Source organism: Myzus persicae, unplaced genomic scaffold, assembly GCF_001856785.1.
Source record: "Myzus persicae strain clone G006 unplaced genomic scaffold, MPER_G0061.0, whole genome shotgun sequence".
NCBI classification, from domain to species: Eukaryota; Metazoa; Arthropoda; class Insecta; order Hemiptera; family Aphididae; genus Myzus; species Myzus persicae.
In genome coordinates this window covers 627,814-650,580 of record NW_019100559.1, presented here as the reverse complement: position 1 = coordinate 650,580, position 22,767 = coordinate 627,814, and the positions used below count along the sequence as shown (strand labels likewise).

Below are 22,767 nucleotides of genomic sequence, written 5' to 3'. Positions count from 1 at the left end.
CGTCCCCAGTCCCCACCACATCATCAACAGGACTTGATCCTTCGACCCGCTCCACCCTACACTAACTCGTCATCGCATCGCCGCGGTAACCGTCGAACGAAATACGTTTCTTTTCTTTCTTTCTTTTATCACCGAACGGCCGCCGTGAACGTTTACGCTCACGTCATTTATATATATATATACACACACACACTCGTTGAATTGCAAGCAGAAAAATGGCGTCAGGCGTAAGTGCACGTTCCATATCCGGGCTTATCCCGGCCATCTCGTTGGCATCGCAGTCATCCTGTTGTTTTTCAGACTCTGTACACGTATTTGAACAACTTCCGGGCGTACAAGGCCCTTATAGCGGCCCAGTACAGCGGAGCCGATGTCAAAGTCGACCCGGCGTTCGAATTTGGTGTCACCAACAAACAGGAGGATTTCCTCAAGAAATTCCCCCAAGGAAAGGTGAAATAAATATATTAAATAAACGCCGAAAGATGCTAGTCGGCATATGCCTCCTGCTCCCCCCCCCCCTCAACTATTATGTAACCCCTCGCCGACTGTGCGGTCTATGAATTAATAGAAGGTAAAATAATGCTTAATGTTTTTCCAGGTACCGGCATTTGAGTCCAACAAGAAGGAATATCTGACCGAAAGCAATGCCATCGCCTATTTTGGTTAGTAGGGGTACGGTGTCACTAACACTAGATTCCTTTCTAAAAATGTATATATATATTTGAATTGTAGCAACTAATGATAATATATAAGGATTCAATAAACATTTGGCGTATAAAGTTTTATAAATTAAGAGCTCTCAAACAAGCAATTTTACATTAATATTATTTCTGATGCCTTTATCTTCTAGTTGTTGGTCAATTTTTTTTTAATACTTGTATTTATTCTTATCGTTTTGATTGAAACCAATATTATCTTTTTGTAGGAGCATTACATATTTAAGATAAAATATCTCATTAAAATGTGTATTCCCCTAAATATTAACAGTTAATTTATATTTTTATGTTGTCGTTGTTGTTCAATATACATTTGCTTACTGTAATGACATGATATTTAAATATTAGTATTGTTTGTAACACCTTAATTAATATATAATTTAGTATCCAGTGAGCAACTCAAAGGATCTACTCCATACGAAAAAGCTCTTGTACAACAATTTACTAGTTATGCTGACAATGAAATTCTGCCGGCTTCTTATGCATGGGTATATCCTTCTCTTAGTGTTGCCCAATTCAACAAATCGGTAATTTTAAATTATATGTCAACTTGTTTTAAATGTTTTTTAAAATATAATTGTCATTTATTTTTAGTCAGTTGATAAAGCTATTGAAGATGTCAAAGGAATTTTGGAGTACTTAAATAATTATCTACTGACAAAAACATATTTAGTTGGTGAACGCATTACATTGGCCGATATAACTGTAGCCTGCTCATTACTACAATTATATCAGCATGTTATAAATCCAGCATTCAAGTAAGAAAATATATTTATAAATACTTAGAACCTCAATCAAAGGCGAACTATTCAATTTAAATTTGTTCAGTTCGTAACAAAACGAGGTATATTAATGTATTACAAAGTATTGATCTGATAATTTGTAATCACTTATCAGGCGGGCCTATGTATTCAACATTTAGCTTTTTAATGTATTCCATTACACTAATCCAACCAAAGTAATTTTTGTTTTATCTTGGTCAGACATTTTATAGTGTAAATTTGAATTTTTTTAGAGAACCATTCACCAATGTAAACAGATGGTTTGATACCATTGTTAACCAACCTAAAGTAGTTAAAGTCATTGGAAAGTTTGAGTACTGTCAAAAGAGTGCTGAATTCAACCAAAAGACCTACTCTGAACTCCAAGGTGGATCTGGAGAAAAGAAACCACAAGCTAAAAAAGAAAAAGCACCTAAAAAGGCAGCAGCGCCTAAAGAAGTGGTTCAAGAAGAAGAACCCGATGCAGCTGATCTTATTTTAGCTGCTGAACCCAAGTCCAGCAATCCTTTTGATGCTTTACCTAAAGGGTATGCGTTTAAAGTCTATATATTTTTATTAGTTAATTGTGTTAACGTACTGCATTTAAATTAGAACATTCAATATGGATGAGTTCAAGAGAGTTTACAGTAATGAAGAAGAATCTAAATCTATTGCTTACTTCTGGGACCACTTTGACAAGGAAAATTATTCAATTTGGTTTGGTGAATACAAATACAACAATGAGCTACAGAAAGTGTTCATGAGTTGTAATCTGATCTCGGGTAAGATAATATTATATTAAACATAATAGTTATACTTCGGCCCACAAGAGAGGTACAATTTTGCGGATGCGTACTGCAGTTAAGACTGATTTTCTGAACTTATTGTTTCCTTACTTCCATAGATAGTTAATGTAAATAGTGAGGCATTGGGTGGTGCATCATGTGGACACTAGCTCTACCGCAGCTTCTCTTGTGTGCTGGAATGTACATTATGAAATAGTATTACTCAATTTTAAGTTGAACATACAATAATTTTTTTGTTGTAAAAGTATACAGTAGTTTTTCAGACAAGTGATTTCAACTCTAGAACTTGAAAATCCGGGTCTTATAATGTTCCTTTAAGAGGATGTTTTATCCGCATGTGTTTTCTCAGTTATAAATATGTATGACATACCAAATTTTCATTCACCATAATTAATAGCGTGCTGTTAGTTTTGATATTAGAGTGAAATGACCTATTATAAAATTTAAATGTAAGGTTACTATTTAGAGCCCCACGTAGACTTTTAATGATATTACTATTTTCAAATAAGTTGAAATGTATAGTTCCATAAAGGTCATATGCAACTTTAAAACAATAACATCAATAAAGTGTATTTATACACATTATCCTTCGTTTAAATTGTATAATAGGTCAATTCTCTCTTGTATCAAAATCAACAGCATACCATTTATTATGGGAAACAAAAATGTGTGTACGTGTGGAATACAGAGGCGATACATGTGGGTATGACATCCTCTTAACTTAGTTTTGTTTTACATCATATTGGAGTTAGGAACAAAATATAATTTAGATATCACTAAATATAACTATTTTAATATAACTATATTATATGAAAAGAATACTGAATTCAAACTATGCAGATATTAGCAATAAAGCGCTTATGTTTACTCGTACATCCATTGATATTTCAAAACTAAAATATATGTAATACATATCTCAACACATCTGTGTGAAATATTAAAAGATCCCTTTTTAGCTTCATAGTTTTTTCTAATCGAAAATAAAACTTGCATTACAATAAGTACATAAGGACAAACATTTAAATTTAGTAAATATTAAATTATTTTGGGTCAATGTATTACTTTTTTTTTTTATTACAAAAGACATATTCATTTAGATAAATTATTTTTATAGGAATGTACCAGCGATTAGATAAGATGAGAAAACAAGCTTTTGCATCAGTATGTCTCTTTGGTTCAGAAGGAGATAGTACCATTTCCGGTGTTTGGGTTTGGAGAGGACATGATCTTGCATTCGAAGTAAGATAAACTGTTTTTTGTGATTATTATTTCATAAAACATTAATTGTTGTTTTTTTTTAGATGAGTAATGATTGGAAAGTTGATTATGATGTGTATACATGGAAGAAACTGGATGCCAACAGTGAAGAAACCAAAAAATTGGTTAGCGAGTACTTTGCTTGGACTGCCAAGGACAAGGATGGCAGACCTTTCAATCAAGGAAAAATTTTCAAATAAATACTCGTTGCTTCATATCTAACATTGATCATATTTAATAATATAAAAAAAAGTAACAACTGCTTTTGTTTTATATTTTTCCAAGTTTTATTTGAATTCTTTCTAATCCTCTCCTGAAAACATTAAAATAAGACTCATAAATGGCGATGGTGTGAGATGTGTAATTTAATATATTAAGAGGATATCAGCACAATATTTTTGTCTCAGACCCTGTGCAACATACAACATAAATGTAAAATGTTCTTTTATTTATTGATATTTGACTAAAAAAATATATTTGATGTTCTCAATAAGTTTTGTAATGAATGATTTCACTTAAACAAAAAATAAATGATTATGTGGAGAGCTAGGATTTCTATGCTTTGGTAGTTTTGTTTTGCATATTTTGAAAAAAAAATGAATAATATTGAGTATTTAAACTTAAAAAATTCATGTTTGATGGTAAATTCACTCTATGATATTTTGGATATTGTTGAAAACAATAAATTTTAAAAATGTGTTCGAAAAAATTACCAGACTAAAATTTATATTTACGATATGTAACATTATAAATGGTAACAATTGAGACGAAGATTTCCCATGTATAATTTCTGGAGAAGTAACAAACTTTAAATATAGCAAAAAATTACGTTGTGTATTGTTGTTTCAAGTAATTCATTTGAATGAATTTATTTAATAAAACATGCATATTTCATCATTTTGTATTGCATATAAATCCTAGCGCCAATCATGTATGTAGTATGTTGTACGTTAGCCTGAGAGAACAAAAACAGCAGTGCTGACACTAAATTAAGGGTTTAATGTCCAATAATATATGATTCATAATATTATTAAGGGGCATTACACATTTTATCTCAAATGGTTATATAAAATATTAGACAAAAATAGGAGTACTACCTAAGAGTAAAATCTGAACCAATGCCTCTTTTCCATTCAACTTTTTCAATGTGTGCTACAAGTTTTGGTAGGAAACAAGTAACAAAATCTGGTGAAATGGTTATCATGTGATCAAAAAATTCAAATATTAATTTTGAAGAAAATGCTAAGTGTTCTTCACAAAGTGCATTCATGGATGACATGACTTCATTTCTGAACAAAAATAGTTAAGATTTAGGCATAGGTAACAACAATAAATAATAAATAGTATATACTTGATTTCTTCATTAGACTGTGACACACATAAATTAATAAATGTGTTGATAATTTCATTGGTGATTCGTTTACAAACATTAGTTTCTTCGCAAAACATTGATACTGAGCAAATGCGCATTAATGTATGTTGAATAATTGATAAAATCACTAATTTATTGTTTTGGCTTATTTTTATAATACTATTTATATAATCCAAGACCTGCAAGTAAAAAATTATCAATGAAACAAAATATTTTAATTTATGGTATCTATAGAATATACTTGTGCAACGCTGCTATCCGGTGTTCGGTGACGTTTACTTAAAAATGTTGATACAAGTAATTCTAATAACAAGGCACGTTCAGGAATTTCATAGTCTGGTTTTTCTTCAAAGAATTTTAATAATGGCAACTCATCTGATGATTTGATTCCAACCAAAATTTTTGGGAAGTATAAAGAAATCAGTTCACGAAGACAACGAGCTATATACAGATCTGTTTTTGGATCTATACACAAATAAATACAATTAACCACTTATAATAATTTAAGACATAATTAGACATATTTCATTGATGCCTTGGAAACTAATATATTGAAGCTCTCATACTAACTCAGGCGAAACAATCCTATAAAGTAGCGATGTAAACTAGATTGTAAGGCAGTTATGACACTTGGATGGATTTTGGAATTGGGACTTCTCAAGCTTACACCCAGGAGCATTGAATCTAATAACTCCTGTAGGATAGTATTTGGTTTACCCTAAAAATAATAAAAGGTTTTTTTCGGTTCATATATTAATGAGAATGAAATTGTTCTCACTTTAACATAAATTAATGGCGAAATTTTTTCAAACACATAACCAATGACCATATATAACCTATATATTTCATCATTTTGTTTGTGTTGTTTTATTAAAATATTCACCCATATTTTGATACTGTAAAAATAATCGGACACTTTTTCACTCATCTTTTGACGAAATTTAATATCCTAGAAATTATAGAACATCATAAATTATGCATTACTATTAATAATTTTTATTTCATATTTTTATAAATATATTAGGCATTTGTTATTAAAACCTCTTTAGTAGTATTTGCTATTTAAATTCTGGACACAGTTTTAATTGTAAACTTAAAATATACAATTGGAATTTAACTAACTAATAATAGTTCATGAAAAACAATTAGTATTTAAAATATTTCTTAAGATAAAATAAAATAAATTTTGAATTTACTTGATTATGATGATACTTTATGCTTAATAAATCTAAAAATGTGATAAAGGGATCCACACTTGTTTCCAAATCATTTCCAGAGTTTTTAAATAATTCTTTGATTTCATTAATATTTGAAACAAATTGAGTAATGGTCATTGTTTCATTAAATGTCCAGTTTGTGATCAACATAGAACTATGTAACCACGCCTAAATAATATAAATATGTAGTATTAATAAAAAAAGGGAATGGTGTAACCCATTCTTTTACATATGACTATATAAGTGATAAGTATAAAGTAGAACACAGATTTTTATGCACTAAAAAGTAACAAAATATGCAATAAAAAAAATGTTCACTATGGTAAAAAAGGGCATAATTTTTATTTGATAATTATTATTACTAATTGATAAATTATGATACTTAGATAATTTAAAACAAATTAAACGATTTATTATTATAATTAGGTACCTACTTAACAAACTTATCTTCCAATTACAATTAAGTGCCTAAAAAATGTATTTTTGAATTTTCTACTTGACATAATATTAAATATCCACAAATATCTAATAACCAATAAATATGCAGTAATAACATATAACTAATATGTGAAAAAATTTGGGTTGCAAGATGAAGTGAAATCTTTACAGAGGGTATGAAAAAAAATGTTAACACCCATCATAGTTAAATATTAAACTTGTATTGGAAAAAAAAATTTAATTTTCAATTAAAATTAACTTATTATTATTATAATACACAGATAAGACAATTGGATTATTATTTATTACCAAAGTAACCTTAGTATTGTACACGCAATGCCCGTAACACTTTTTGGTCGCAATGAAAAAACCCATGATTTTGACTTACACTATCGCGCCTAAAGAAATTTCACTTAAAAAAAATTTGCCATTAATTTCAAACTATTAGGATATCACAGACAAAAATCCAAAAATGTGAAAATTAAAAAATATAAAATTGCATAAAAATCCAGCTCTGGTAATAAGCAATAACACTAATAACTAATAATTAAAAAACATAAGTTCAAATTAGTTTAAGCCAGTGGTTCTCAAACTTTTTTTTTTGCGTACCTCTCATGTGTATAATTAATCTGTCGCGTACCACTTATGTCTATTTTTATGTGACCATATTCAAACACAATTTAAAATATTCATTTATTTACTCTCGTTCTTTCACTTTGTGTCCTTTTGCGTACCGGCATGTAGTCTTCTGCGTACCACTAGTGGTATGCGTACCATAGTTTGAGAACCTCTGGTTTAAATAGTTTGTACTTACTTTAATTAAAGCTAAACTGTTGTATCCATGGACATTAGCAATGACATTTTCTTTAATTATGGTTGATAAATATCGATTAAGCAATCTGAAAATTCACAAAAATATTTATACTTAAATAGAGACAAAAAAATTATTACTTTCAGTTATAAAAAATTCACTTTATATTAATTCCTTGATTCACAACAAAAAAATTGAATAACATCACTTTTGTATCAGAAAATGCTGGTTTAGATGAAATAATTGTAAATCTCGCGGCAATATCTGCTACAATTGTACCACAGTCAACTGTTAAACACGACTTTTTTAAGAACGGCAACAAGTAGGTGTACAATGAGTTGTAGAGTAAAAATATTCCATTTTCTAAAAAAAAAAGAAGATATAATACTATTCTAGAAACGTTACATGAATCAAGTCATTGATTTTTAAAATTTTTTTTCAATGTCTTTTCACACTTAGCTCAATTTGAAATAATTATAAACTTTTAACCAAGTATTCCAAGTATTTCATCATATTTAAGTTTATTTAAATAATGGTAAAGTATAATGTTCCAAATTATGAAATAAAAAAATAAAGAAATATTCCCATTTAAAAATAAAAATATGCGGGTTCACAAATAAATAAAATAATAAGTGTTATGTAAATTGTAAATTGTACTCTTTAATATTAAATGTTTGTAACTTACATCTTAAGATTTTATCAGTGGGTAGATTGTTAAATGTTCACAATAAAAAGTTTAAATTATACCCTTAAAATAATTGATCATTAATAGTTACAATAACGTATAATATAGTGTTTTATTGTGAACATACTGGAGCATAATGAATATATTTTAATATAAATATGAACGGTTGGTTGGATAGCCCCCCCCCCCCACACAATTCTTAATTTGATAATTTATAGATATCAAAATATATATTATGTATATTATTGTTATTACTACACGCATGATACAAAAAAAAATAACAGGTATTATCTTAAGAATAAAATATATTTCTATATTGTAGAGTAAAATAATCGTAATTATAATATAGTATTACCACGTGAGAAAGGCATGGATTGATCATTTCCTACTTTTTTTAGCTTTTCCAGTATGAGTAAAACTGTTTGTAAGACTTCATTACTATCCAATGGTTTTATTGTACTAAGATAATTTTCAAACCAAGGACCTTCAAAAACAATGTTAAATTAAGTGGAATCAAAAAATAACGCACCTCAAAAGTTACCAATAAGAGTATGTTGTCCATAAGTTAAAAATTCACTGAATACAAATACTTCTTTAAGACCATCTAAATAAACAGTTATGTATTCTTGAGATGTGGTATTTAATGTATCCAATAGTGCTGTTCCATACGCAGTCATTGAAATGTTTTGTTGTGAATGCAATATTAAAAATGCCACAGTGCCTTTCCAATATGTCGATCTAGTACTAGCATCTAATTTTGGTTCAGAAATTAATTTTACAAGATGTTGATATTTAAGTGCCTAAAAAATTTTTAAAAAAATTATAATTAAAAGAATACCTATATTAATACATTTTAATTATTTGATTATTTTCTTACTATTTGTGATGTATCATCAGACATAATTGATAATGTCAAGAACAATGTTGTAAAATTATAAAATCCAACATCATTAAATGACATAAGTTTACTTGGTGAGAATTTTGAAAATATTCTACCTTTTATTTGATTCCAATCTTTTGAGTTGTATTTGATATTTTGTAAATGAAGACCTGATATATATTATAATGTTTCATTAAAAATAAATTCCAGAATTATAATATATCATTTTTAATTTTCATTATATGATATTGAGGTAAAATCTATGAATATGATACATTTTTACATTATATTAATAAAATAATGTACAATCGCAGCCCCTCTACTATTCAACATATTTATTGCGGACCAGCCTACTTCCACTAGCCAGAGTGGGCGGTTTCTCCACTCAAGTCCCTCTGTTATATTTTGTCTTCTTTCTAACCATCTATCATGCTTATTATACTAAATATTGTATAGATTGTATAAGTCAAATAAAAAAATAATGTAAATGTATTTTGATAATAATAGAACATTTTTATAATAACAATACAAATGTATTACTTTTGGAACATTTAAAGTAAACTAAATCTTTATACAAAGTATGTTATTTAAAAAAATGTCTTAATTAGTTAAAAAATTAGTTAACTAGTAAAAAAGAGAAGTTACATACCCAGTAATCTTTGAAATAATTGAAAACTATTGTAATTAGATAGTAAATCAGTTTGTTGAGCAGAAAACAGATTGTTAGTCTGAATAAGAAGTTCAGGACCATTTTTACTAAAATATCAGACATTACATGACAATAAATACTTATTTATTTAATATATACTTATATATTATAATAAATTTGTTTATTACCTGATACAAGCAATGTTCTGAATCTTCATGTCTGATGAATAAAATGTCGAGTTTAATCTTTTATGAAAATATTCCCACAACACAATTACTGGTTCAGTATTTAACGAGGATATTACAATATTTTCCAATAAACAAACTGATAATTTCAATTGTACTTCGTTGGGCTCATATTTGAGCAATTCTTTAAGAATGAACACCAAACCACTATCTTTCAAGTCCTAGTTAAAAAATAAAAATAAGTTATGTAGTTATGTGTTTCAGTTCACACAATAATATTTTAAACAAAAAGTAAAATATTTAAAGTACCCGATAACAATATATCAGGAAATTTTAGTTCTAATTTATTGATACAACATTTCTTCCTACATTCTTCATACTCTCTTTGAGTGATAATCTTTATATACAATTCTTATATTTTTTCTCTGCTTTATTATTTTAATGTTTGCTAAAGCAAAAAAACAGGTGTTCAACACCAAAAATACTTTACAGCCAAACAACTTACTGTAATTCTTCTTACTTTTAGCTTTATCTGCTATATCAACTTAATTCTAGTACCTAACTGTGTAATATTTTTAAAAATGGTTAATCTTATTTATCATATTATCTAATAATTGTATTTACTGCTATGGACTGGCATCCCGCGTTAGACCTCGGTAGAGGCAATTACGGGGTAATCACGGCGTTTAGACCAGATATAGGTAATACACAATATATGAGGGAGGCGACGCGTGAAACAATAAGTAAAGAAAAGGGTTGATATTATATTTAAACGAGTCTGTGATTTCTTGGAGACACAATGGATAATGGGCATTATGGGAATATGAAATAATAATATAAAATAACAAGGATGACTAAATATAATGAGTGTTGTACGTGTCATAGTAATCACGAATACCACATAATAGATATTCGACCATACACATTGCGACACCCAGGATTTGGCTCAGGAAAGTCGTATCAGGATGTGAGCCGTAACCATTTCTCGGTACGATAGCATCAATACTCGTATCAAGAGAGCTAGGAGAAGTAGAGGGTAGTCCTATATAGGAGACCCCCGAACAGCCCACATTAAGATGTGATTTGATCAGACTAGCCAGAGCACCTTCACGCCAGTCAGTCTTTTATTGTATTATTTTGAACTTAGAATAATTTCAGACACTTAATTATTTGGACTTAGAAAATATTTGATTCAAACCGATATTTCCTGAACACTCTGAATAATTCTTTGCGATGAATATTCTAGTACAGAATAGTCAATCCACAGTTTAAATTACATTTGTTTTTATTAAATATTAATACGCTATACCACACTACATCAGCGTTGCAAAATTAAATCAAAATACACCTCACCCTATTCCTCTCAACGACATAGACCACTACACTACCATAAAACAACACCATATCTGTTCACTTTACAAAATTACAAAAGGGAAACGTAACAGAGAAAACTCTTTGAAAGCTTAAGATGCCTTTAAATAATTTAAAAAAAAAGTTAATATTAGTTTTCAACAAAGTTGTTTATAGCTCAACAATAATACATCTGATCATCTGATAAAATAAAGATAATTAAGTATGCAAAACAATAAGGAGAAATAATATAATTTACATTATCTTCGTAAAATGTATGACCAATTTTTTAAGATACACCTAGGTATACAAGTAACTTTTTCTACATCAAAATATGTTTTCCAAGAAAAATAATTGCCTCCTAGGTCAATTAATACTCTAAAATAATTTGGTTCATTACCTTAAATAAAAGGTAGAACCTTAATTACATACATAAATATTATTAACTGACGATAACAATCAAATTAACTTATATCATTACTAATTATTTACTATTGAGTATTTATAAACTATTAATGAAACTTACTATTGATGTTGATTTGTCAGATTGTTGTAAACTGTTTAAAAGCCATAATCGAAAAATAAGTTCATCACAATCAACGAAATTGACATCTGTTAAAGCCTTGTTGAAATACTGCCAGAAGTTCTAATAGCAAATAAATGGAAATTGTATTACTTCTATACAAAATAATGTTGAATTAATTCACTTACATCAGAATTGTATAGTAATTGTTGTTTATTAATTAAATACTGTATGAGTACCAAAAAGTCATAGGTGCAATCACAAAGTAATGCACTTTTGAAATGTAGATCTTTGAGTGGTAGCTATAATAAAATGTAATATGGTTAAAATAACAATGTTGATCATTAGTAGAAGTATATAAAACAAAACCAATTTACTTTTTTAAATCTATTTCTTGCTAACTGTACTAAATCATGCAAAGCATTATGTAAAGAATGTTTAAAAGTATCTTTACTTTTGGGTAATTCTGAAAGCAAAGATAACTTAAACCATCTTACATCCAAATGACAATGATATAAATGATAGTATATGTTATTCTGTAAATACAAGAAGAAAAATGTTCATTTTAATATTCATATTTTATTTATTAAGATATCCCTAACCGCATGCTATCTATATTTATGATATTATATACAATTTGACATTTTTTAACATGATGGTTTTTATAAATTTACATACCATAAATATACAATGTAAGTTGATCTTAATAGTAAAATAATATATTATATTCATTGATAACTTCAAAAAACAGAATAAATCAAAATAGAGCGCATAGAGACAATTTATGGTGGATGCTTATCAAAATTCCAAACCCTTTCATTCATATTAGAAACATTTTAAATCTTAAAGAGATTTTTCATCTTATACACAGATATTGTTTTTAGGAGCTTGAAATACTCCCTCAGTTTTCTAAGCATAAGATATTAAGTAATAGACAAATATTTATACATTATATAGTCTAATAAGATTATAATACCATTTGTTTGTTCTTCTATTTATATGTATTCGGAAACAAATATTTTCAATTAGATAAATTTGATTAGAATTTTCATGTACATAATACTATAGACCATACTTATATAATAACAATATACTTAAGTACAATAGGTATAAAAAAAAGTATGCTGTTTTTATAATTTTAAAATTTAGGTAGTAGGAAAATTATATTTTAAATTTAATGATAATATAATGAAAAAATATTACTTTGCAATCAGATGAAGTTAGAGCATGTTGTATAATTGTTTCAGATAAATTATGAAACTGTCCAAGTGTTGAATATAAATTATTTAGCTCTGATTCAATTTTTTTCCCATGCGATTCCATCAACCAATTATAACTTTCACATTCCTTCATTCTAGAAAAATAACCATAACTGATAAAATAAGTTCCTACAATTCTATTCATGCTTACAAAACAAATAAATTACCTTTGAAGACAGTCTCTTAAAAATATAAGAAACTCGGAAATTTCTTGTCTAATATCAGAAAAATTAATTGCTTTGCAATTACTTTGTTCGTGAGATCTGAATGTCTTATATTGATCTCGTACAACAGAACTTAAGCTTAACAAATGTTTTCTTAACATGAAAATAGTTATGATTATTAATTTATAATTTGTAGTAACAATAAATTAATTCAATACATACTTTGCCATTCTGAATAGTATAGGAATATCGTACACTAAACTATTACCCTTATGAAATGAATTGCCAAACAATACATAACGGTCGGATTGATTTTCATCATTATTTATAACAGAATTATTGAAGTTTTGTTCACTTCTAATAAATTGTTCATTTGAAATATTTGGTCGTCCTTTGCAGTTAAAACAATTAAATGACATTGTGGACTGATCTATAAGTAAACACATTAAACTAATAAATAAATATGTGTATTGTACATAGCATAGTTATAATAAATACTGATCAAAATCATTGTTTTTATTAGATAAATATTGTCCTTGTTTACTTACTGTCATTTTCTATATCACGTCCTGCTGAGAATAAATGCATGGGTGGAAACTAATACGACAACCTCGGAATCTATTGGACTGAGCGACTGTCCTGCACAGAGTTGACACTCTCCACCAAATGGTGCCTATGCACTTGGTTAGAAATTAGAAAAACAGAAGGAATAAGGAATAATTAGTACCTAGTATTGAATATTTAATATTGTAATATTCTAAATAATATAAATTATAATTTGTATTCTTACTGTTATCAGTTCTTTTCAAATGTCATCTTTGTATGAACACCTGTCCATTTTGGCGGGAAAATGTTAGTTCATGAAGTGACCAATTACCGCTAGTTGTAACAGTATATATATACTTTATACACAATGGTTAAAACCGAGGTTGGTTCCAAGGTGGTATCTGCAACCATTGAATAGATAAAAATTAAAAAATGTATGAAATGGAATGAATGCCGGAAAAAAGTCCCCGGAAAAAAAGTCCCCGTTAATAAAATCATACGAAAAACATGATTGTACATAATTATTAATTGTATTTGTAAAATAAACGCATTATATTTGACAACAATGTATTACATGGTATACGTATTATGACTTATGAGTAAGTTCCAAAAATGAGTAGTTGATATATATATGTTACGGGCAAAGTGGAAAATTCGGGCAATGTATACAATGCCCGGGCATTGTATATAATGTCCGAGGTATATTGGGCAATGTAAATTGTGAAGTATTTATACAAATAATCTGCATAATATTATTTTACCTAATCAATGATATTATATACTAATTTAATTATACTCGTTTATATGGTTATTTATATAAGAGTATTACAATTTTCTTTTAATTAATTAAATTTTAAATGTATTTAAAGGTAATGCAATAAAATATTATGTGCATAATGTTCAGTTATATGATATTTTACATGAAAATCATTTGTCAATGGAGGTAGAAATAGAATGGAACACGAGATTAATAAAAAGTACAAAAATATAACTAGAGATGTAATGATGTTATACTTAAATAATTGCGAGTCGTATAAAAAGAAGGGAAGTACAGCTAAAAAAGGGTTGGTTGTAAAACCAATCATATCTTCTGAAATGAATTCTCGCTGTCAAATTTACTTGATCGACATGCAAGCACAATCAGATGGCGATTATAAGTTCATATTAGTTTATCAAATATCAGGATCATCTAACAAAATATATTATGCAGATTATTTGTATAAATACTTCACAATTTACATTGCCCAATATACCTCGGACATTGTATACAATGCCCAGTCACTGTGTACAATGCCCGGGCATTGTATACATTGCCCGAATTTTCCACTTTGCCCGTAACATATATATATAAACGTAATATAAATAATATTTTCACTTTATCTAATAGATATGGGTAGTGGATAGTGTACCTACACCTTACTTATCTGTCTATTTTACGAGCCTGTACAAACGTCCATCGATAAAATTTAATATAAGAATGAAATCTGATTAAATTTGTAATAAATGTATTTTTTTCCTTAACTTGTAAAATATAACTATACATATACCTCACTATACCTGTAACACATAATTTTGTAAAATTTTTTGTAACTTGTAACTTTTAAAATATATCTATATACATGTAACATTTAATTATTAAATGTTATAATAAATGTAATAATTACGTACAATCATATTTTTTCGTATAATTTTATTAACGGGGACTTTTTTACAGGGGATTTTTTTTCGGGAACTTTTTTTCCGTTTACCAATGGAATATAGATTTTTTTCATATACATATTCAGTATTCTGTTTAGATCTATTATCTGGTTTAATAAGAATAAAAATAACAAAAATGTTAATAAAAATCATAAACTCAAGACTTCACTTACTAAAGCCACTTCTTCGCTTAAACCTAGCATTACCCCTTAAACTCATACTGTATAAAACTCTTCTACAACTCTTCTACTCTGGGTGTACCGGGTAGTAATTTGGGGTTTTGCTAAAAAATCAAATAAGAGAACTATCCATAAGCCGTCCAGATTATGTGTTGTCGTATAATTACTGGAGGCTGGAGCACACTGGTACATCTCCAACAATGCAATAAATTCTGACTTAAAAGTCTGCTCTATCAACGAAACTGCCACCATATGGTACCTAAACAAAATTGAAAGATATCTACAGGGCAATGAGTGATAAAGTGTACATTGTTTCTTGGGACACACGAAATATTATGATACTAGGTATATTGTTTATTACCTAGTTTTTCATGATATGCCAATTTGTGAATTATTTTTATGCTCCTGTTTATTAGTGTACATATTGAAACATATTTTGCATTTTTATGTTTATTAATAATATGTATACAAGGTGATCCAACAAGTATGCTCACCCCCTTTTTTCTTTTATAATGAAGTTTTTTAAAATCTGATTTTTGGAATCTTTAAATACCTATACTCAAAGACCATATTTTCATATTCTTGAGATTTTTTGTGTCACTTAAGGAGTGTCCTGTGGCGATACGAACCTTTTTTTTCAAATGAGAACCCCACTTTTTTTCTTTAAATTATTTAGCGGATAATTTTTTTGAGAATTTTGATGTATTGAAATCAAAATTCGAACGAGTGGTTTCCTAGTTATTGGATAATTGTCCATAATAGGGACTCACACAGTTCTACACATGGAATAAGAAAGATAACTAAATAAATCAAGAAGGATTTTACTTGCTATTTACCTAAATGTTTGACTAAATAAATATAAAATGACGTATTATTTTATACTATGTGTATAGACTACCTATAGATAATAACGTATATACTGTATAAGCATATTCTTCTTCCCCCTTATAAACTATAGTTAGTACAAAATGTGTAAATACTAGAAAACTACTCGCTCGAATTTTGATTTTAATATATCAATATTCTCAAAAAAGTTATCCGCTAAATAATTTACAGTAAAAAAGTGGGGTTCCCGTTTGAAAAAAAAGATTTGTATCACCACAGGACACTCCTTAAGTGGCACAAAGTCTCAAGAATATGAAAATATGGTCTTTGAGTATATTTAAAGATTCCAAAAATTAGATTTTGAAAAACTTCATTATTAAGGGAAAAAAGGGGGTGAGCATACTTATTGGATCACTCTGTATAAAACTAAATATAAGCAAATATTTCTCAGTTTTAAGAGAACATTTTTTAGTTTTTTAAATCATATTATTAGCATCTTATCAGTAGTTCAGAAAATTAGTTAGCACTCAATACCCATCATATTTCAACTTTCAATGAATAAAAAATTCGCAACCATTGTCATAATTAATAAACTTGTGAACTAAAATGTATGATCTGAAAATCACAATTTTCTAAACAAAGCTCTATCAGAATCATTAAAAATGGTTGATTTTTTTTGGTTAGTAGAACAGTGTGCTTAAACATTTTTAAACTGTCATAAGAACATTTATTTGTTAATAATGAAGAAACTTTTTTTTTTAAATTCCATTTAGTTAGTTTGCAATCCTCAAAAAATCATGCATACACCACCTTAGATTAATAGAAAATGATATATTATCTAATTTTCAAAGATACAGTTTATACATATTATGTATTTATTTTTATTAAAAGAAAAACGAATATATGTATACTATTATATCTTACATATAAAATATATTAGTGATAATACCAAACGGCAAACAATACTTTCATAGTAATATAATATATAGATCAACGCTTTTTTTTAGATTCCTTATTTAATGAAAAATATACTCTTAATTTATATAATAACAAGAAATAAATCTTATTTTATTCAGTATAAAAGATGTATAAAAATTTAAAAAAAAACAGTTATAAAATATTGCTTTGTTCATTTAACTTGTCCAACTTGGCACAATCTGTTTAAATATCCACTGTTGATTAGCATTATTAGAATCACATGGTGTTAATATTACTTGATCGGATGATGGATGGACACTAAGACACTTTCTCGTTATTGAATGTAGTAACAACTTGTTAGTCTAAAAACAAGTAAATTAATGTATTAATTATAATATATTTTTCGTTAATTGTTTTGAAGTAAATCATAGTTAGTCACATGGTAATTTGTATAAAGGTATATGTATATTTTATTTATATAATGTATACATTATACTTACAGATTCATATTGCCATGGCCCATCAACAGTTCCTAATGGACATACAACTAATTTCACATTTTGTCGATCAGCAAAAATACAACGTTCACCAACACTAAGCTGTCCTTTGGTGTTCAATCTAAAAAGCTATAGTAAATTTAAAAACACGTATTAGTGTACATTTAAAAAATATATTTTTAGAGAATAACCAAAAGATAGTTTAATATGAAAGATTTTAGGATTGTTTTTCCCAAAATCAACCTTTCTTGTTTCGACAAAAGCTACTTAGTCGTTTTAAATAGTATAATATATCATTATTTTCTACTAAAATGTTGGTAAAGTCATCACAAAGTTTGCATTAACTCATATAAAATTATACATTATGACAGTTATAATACAAATTACAAATTATTATTATCTACTAAAAACCATTTAAAAAATCAGTACAACTATGAGTTAGTAATAAATATTGTTTCCTCCCTTCCCCATGGTTTTTCTGCATAACAATAAATAAAACTCAAATATTATTTAAAATATAGTGTTATGATTTTTTTTAATAGTTTGTAGTAGACAATAAAATTAATATTTTAAAAACTTTTTAGATAACTACAAACATTTTGTTTAAAAATAATGAAATATAATATTATTTAAAATACCATTGGTATCTTAATTTTAAAACTACTAAAAAGGTTGTTTTTGAGAAAAAAGGGTCCCCCCAAATTTAGATACAAAAAATTAATTTATGATACCTACTTTAAAATTCTTTTTTTTTTCATTATAACCAAAACTACTATACGATTTTGAAATAGACTGTGGCACCATTGATTAATTTAATTTCCTACAGTACTACAATCTGTTTTTTCAATGTATAGTAATTAAATAAATGTACTTTATGGTTTGTTTGCCAAAGTGACTGTCTATGAGAGAGTGTAAAGACCAAATAAACCAGTCTGGAAATACCACAGTAGATTTAAACACTAGCTACACAAGTGAATTAAGTGACAGTCTAAATATTAGAAACATGTAACTATGATGTATGAAACTGTAGGCAGTTAGAACTTAATTGATAAGTACCAGCCAACGTATAATATTATAACTCTTCTGTAATAAATTCACTAGTATAAAAACTGATAAGAAATACTTAGTATGGATATGGACAACTGACAATTTAATCAGTTTGTTCTAAATGTCAACAAATTCCACAAAATAATATGTTTATTTATTTATTATTACTATCTACATAATATTTTATCAGACAATTTATATTTGATGAGAGTTTCTAGATTATTAACAAGCTCAATTCTTTCAGAATGTTTGTCCCACAATATCTATTTTATTTTATAATGAAAAAATTTTTAATCAATTTAATGTAATTTACAACAGCATACACATGATGTCTCTCGTCCCTTACCATTTTAAATAATTATATTTTATGTAAGTGAAAAATTAAACTTTTAAATGTGTTTACTTTTTTTGTTGCCAGATTTATTATTTATATTTTATAGTATTATGTGTATAATAGAAAATATATTATAATGAATAAATAAAAATATGCGTTTTACTCATAAATAATAATCAACCAATGAAAGATAATACTATGATAGTATTATCTTTCATAGTATTACTATCATATTATTTAATATTCTAAATAAAAAGATGAAAATAAATAAATAATATTGTGAAAAGTTTTAGTGTATTAAAATCAATATATATATTATGATATGTCTCCATTTAAATCTCATTATACAAGTGTTATATTTACTTATATACTATAATAAAAATATTCAAATTGTTTATATGATGGCAGTATAAAGTATTTAATATTATAATTATTACGCATTATTTTTATTTTTTACCTGATTGTTTCCTTGTCCATGACATAACTCTAAACCTACTAATGAAGGTGGTTGATGACCTCTGGTATCTAAGCAAGTTGTTTTGCCGATATTTCGTAACTAAATGTAAAACGCATGTTATTAAGTTGTAAAGTTTAAATATTTTAAACACAATCAAATAAATTACTTACCTCCCCCCAGTATAGATTTGGGGGAAGTTCAGGAAACTTTGTATACACATCATATGCAACATTTTCCATGAACCATGAAAAATCTTTGCATTGCAGTTTATCCTTCAATTCTAATTGTTTGGATATATCACCCATATCTAAGTAGCGTGCTAATGGTTCACGAGTGTAAAAAAATTCTTTATGTTTATTATCAAACCATGTCTCAATTACACGTTTGTAATTCTAAAACATTAAATATAATATTGTAAAAATAATATTTTAAAATATAAATGATTAGTAATATTTAATACATACATATGTTATCAAAGGTCCTTTCACCTTTTTACCAAGTTCTCCAAAATTATATGGCATAAATCCACGGTAAACGTGTCCAACTCGGGAACAAGGAACCCATTCAATGCTACCACCACACTGCCAAATCTAATGATAAAACATATTTAATGCTTCAAACTTTATAAGCATTCAATCAATAAAAAAATTATACTCTAATTGTAAACTAATAAAACATATATGTGATAATAATTTTACTGAATAAAGCTAAATTTGAAATTGTGTTAGTATATTGAGTATAATATAAACTTTACCTTAAATGACAATTCAAAATTTTCTCCTCCCCAAACAAGTAATCCAGGATCATATGCTCCGAGTTCTAGAAAATAATTTCTATCAATGGCAAAAAGACCACCTGCGTGAGTTGGCGACCTTGAAATGCACAGCATGAATTATTAATTTGAAATTATATGTATCTATGCATTTAGAAATTAAAAATTAATAATTATTACTTATAAGGTTCACTTTTGTAAATCCGTTTTCGTTCTTCTTTAGCAGGTATTTCAATTTCTTTATATAGCATGCCCCATTCAAATATACCACGGAATAAATGATCTTTTTCGTAAACTGGACGATACTCCCAAGTATTATGATCAATTCCATCAATCACAGGTACTGTCATAATTTTTCTGGTAACAAAAAAAGTAATTTTAAATCTTATGCATAAATGAAAGCTGAAAAATAATTTGTACCTATCTCGGGCAATCGGTGCAATTAATGGTGGTAACCAATTGTATCCAACTTCACAATGAGCATCTAAGAATAAAATGACTTCACCCCTAGCATTTGAAGCACCCTTTGATCGAGTTCTAATTAAACCTTCACGTTCAGAATTTCTAATTAATCTTACTTTACCATTAAACTTTTCAATATAATATTCTAGTTTCTTTTTTAAATTTTCTGAAAACAAATTTAATTTAAAAATGTTATAAATTTTCTTAATACCTAAGTACTAAAAATTACCTTTATTACTAAAGTCATCAACCAAAAGAATTTCTTCCAAAAATTGAGGTGGAGTTCTATTAAGAATACTGTGTACAGTTCTCAATAAAGATGACCAACCTTCATTATGAAATACTATTATTACACTGGTGCGTGGTAATTGCTCTGGATAAGTCCAATATTTACACCTGTGGAATTTAATTAATAAAGTAAAAGTTTCAATACATAAAATGTTTATAATTCAGTATTACTCCTCTTCGCGGTGATCGGGAATTGATCTATTCAGAGAGATATCGTCTGAGCAAGCCATGTTCATGCCGTACTCGGATAGAGACTGCAATGCTTCATTTTCTCGGTCACTCGGAACATGATGAGCTTTACCTTTTTCACCAGGACCCGGTCTATTTGTAGAAGTAGAATACTCAAAATTACCAAGGATTTGATCGCGGTAAAATGGTACCTAGAAAAGATAAAAATGCTTATAAAAACAAACATACAAATTATAAATATAAGTACTTACCTGATTTGAAAATCTAGAACGTTTGGGAAGTGTTGATTCATGTGAGTTTTGTATATTTTCCGAACGTTTGTATAAAGCCAATAATAATAGTAAGATAATAAAAGTACCAATACTAATTTTGGCAAATTTATTGCGTTTTAATTGAATAATTCTAAATCGTATAGACATTTTTGATGTTAGAAAATGAATACCTAAGATTAAAAATATGATTAATTGTATGTGATGTTAAATGCATTTAAATTTTAAGCATCTGTTTTGTGACATAAAATAAAAGTGTGTATACTTGTCTTATATTTTATAGAATAATTATCACATTAAATATTAATTTGACATTATTAGCATTTATTTACTTACATTAGCAATATCAAATGTATAGATGATGTAAGAATATTGTTAAGTAGTTTAGTCCAGGTGTTATATAATCGACTACAAATCGTATTAACGTATGCAATAATGGGAAGATGACATTTTACCAGAGAATATATGAGAATTTTTACATGTTTATGTATGTTGATTGTTGACGTATTAAATTTTAAATTTGATGGTTTTTGTTTGCGTGATAGTGAAATTGATGATAAGAAAAGTACTATCGATATTCAAAGACACACGTCGTAACCACGATTAATCGTGGTCGTAACTATAGGTTCTGTATTATCTATGGTAGTAACAATATGGTTATAGTGAGAAAATAAAACCACAAGTGATGCCAAATGTACCACAATTTCTGAAATCAATGGTACCACGTAAGATGGTATTCAATGGATGGTACACACATATCATATTATTTGCATGGACAATGGGACATCCACATACCCAATATACAATTTTTATTGTATTCTAAAATATCTACATCTACGTCTACATCTACATCTACATTTACACATATATATATATCAGGGCTTAAAACCGTTCTCAATAAATTCGGTAATTGGTAAATTTTTGAAAACTGGTTACCGGTTATAGTTTAATTTTGATTTGTGGTAACCGGTAACCGTTTCTTTCATAGTTATATAAAAGTATTTTTATATATCTGTGGTTTCTTTAAAAATTTCTCAAATATTATGACAACCGTTAATAGTTTTAAAACCGTTGATAAGGTTTTTTGGTGATCGGTTACCGGTTAAAATCCGTCTTAAAAAAATCATATTTTTTAAAAGTTGTTTAGGTGATTTGTGACTTGATGTTGACAACCTAATTATTATTATTACAAAATCAAAAACTTAATATTATG

At 27.6% G+C, this 22,767-nt stretch overlaps 3 protein-coding genes across 4 annotated transcripts; 1 reads left to right on the top strand and 2 right to left on the bottom strand.

Annotated features, from left to right (window-relative positions):
- Nucleotides 1-35: 35 nt before the first annotated feature.
- LOC111032922 (elongation factor 1-gamma) lies at nucleotides 36-3,813 on the top strand. The gene is made up of 9 exons (XM_022313409.1): nucleotides 36-227; nucleotides 301-450; nucleotides 599-662; nucleotides 1,101-1,243; nucleotides 1,311-1,474; nucleotides 1,732-2,025; nucleotides 2,090-2,259; nucleotides 3,398-3,522; nucleotides 3,585-3,813. Exons 1-9 carry the CDS (start codon nucleotides 216-218, stop codon nucleotides 3,738-3,740), a joined length of 1,278 nt encoding a protein of 425 aa, XP_022169101.1. The 5' UTR covers nucleotides 36-215; the 3' UTR covers nucleotides 3,741-3,813.
- On the bottom strand, nucleotides 3,670-13,868 carry LOC111032909 (protein MMS22-like). 2 transcript variants are annotated; one of them, XM_022313389.1, is made up of 21 exons: nucleotides 13,622-13,661; nucleotides 13,296-13,503; nucleotides 13,077-13,226; nucleotides 12,854-13,004; nucleotides 12,028-12,186; nucleotides 11,839-11,952; nucleotides 11,654-11,773; nucleotides 9,781-9,998; nucleotides 9,593-9,699; nucleotides 8,941-9,113; nucleotides 8,605-8,863; nucleotides 8,419-8,547; nucleotides 7,540-7,741; nucleotides 7,382-7,466; nucleotides 6,109-6,297; nucleotides 5,691-5,861; nucleotides 5,483-5,630; nucleotides 5,154-5,377; nucleotides 4,892-5,091; nucleotides 4,638-4,829; nucleotides 3,670-3,853 (listed from the first exon to the last, which is right to left on the bottom strand). In XM_022313389.1, the coding sequence occupies exons 1-21, from the start codon at nucleotides 13,659-13,661 to the stop codon at nucleotides 3,811-3,813; spliced, it is 3,282 nt and encodes a 1,093-aa protein (XP_022169081.1). In that variant the 3' UTR covers nucleotides 3,670-3,810. The 2 variants fall into 2 exon arrangements, with proteins under 2 accessions (XP_022169081.1, XP_022169090.1); XM_022313398.1 differs by lacking the exon at nucleotides 6,109-6,297 and having other exon boundaries at nucleotides 13,622-13,868.
- A 3,542-nt stretch (nucleotides 13,869-17,410) lies between these two features.
- Nucleotides 17,411-22,093, bottom strand: LOC111033034 (N-acetylgalactosaminyltransferase 7). The gene is made up of 12 exons (XM_022313597.1): nucleotides 21,891-22,093; nucleotides 21,537-21,727; nucleotides 21,268-21,476; nucleotides 21,038-21,204; nucleotides 20,767-20,974; nucleotides 20,527-20,703; nucleotides 20,329-20,446; nucleotides 20,039-20,164; nucleotides 19,745-19,966; nucleotides 19,575-19,673; nucleotides 17,740-17,865; nucleotides 17,411-17,601 (listed from the first exon to the last, which is right to left on the bottom strand). The coding sequence occupies exons 2-12, from the start codon at nucleotides 21,702-21,704 to the stop codon at nucleotides 17,455-17,457; spliced, it is 1,767 nt and encodes a 588-aa protein (XP_022169289.1). The 5' UTR covers nucleotides 21,705-21,727; nucleotides 21,891-22,093; the 3' UTR covers nucleotides 17,411-17,454.
- Nucleotides 22,094-22,767: the final 674 nt, after the last annotated feature.

Coding starts and splice junctions, on each gene's coding strand:
- LOC111032909 (XM_022313389.1), bottom strand. CDS start 13,661: ATGCATTTATTCTCAGCAGGACGTGATATAGAAAATGACA. Junction 9,700..9,780: donor CAGAACATTGCTTGTATCAG/GTAATAAACAAA, acceptor CTGATATTTTAG/TAAAAATGGTCCTGAACTTC. Junction 8,864..8,940: donor CTGATGATACATCACAAATA/GTAAGAAAATAA, acceptor AAAATTTTTTAG/GCACTTAAATATCAACATCT.
- LOC111033034 (XM_022313597.1), bottom strand. CDS start 21,704: ATGTCTATACGATTTAGAATTATTCAATTAAAACGCAATAAATTTGCC. Junction 20,975..21,037: donor TGATGACTTTAGTAATAAAG/GTAATTTTTAGT, acceptor ATTTGTTTTCAG/AAAATTTAAAAAAGAAACTA. Junction 19,967..20,038: donor AAGGACCTTTGATAACATAT/GTATGTATTAAA, acceptor TTAATGTTTTAG/AATTACAAACGTGTAATTGA.
- LOC111032922 (XM_022313409.1), top strand. Junction 451..598: donor AGAAATTCCCCCAAGGAAAG/GTGAAATAAATA, acceptor ATGTTTTTCCAG/GTACCGGCATTTGAGTCCAA. Junction 1,475..1,731: donor GTTATAAATCCAGCATTCAA/GTAAGAAAATAT, acceptor GAATTTTTTTAG/AGAACCATTCACCAATGTAA.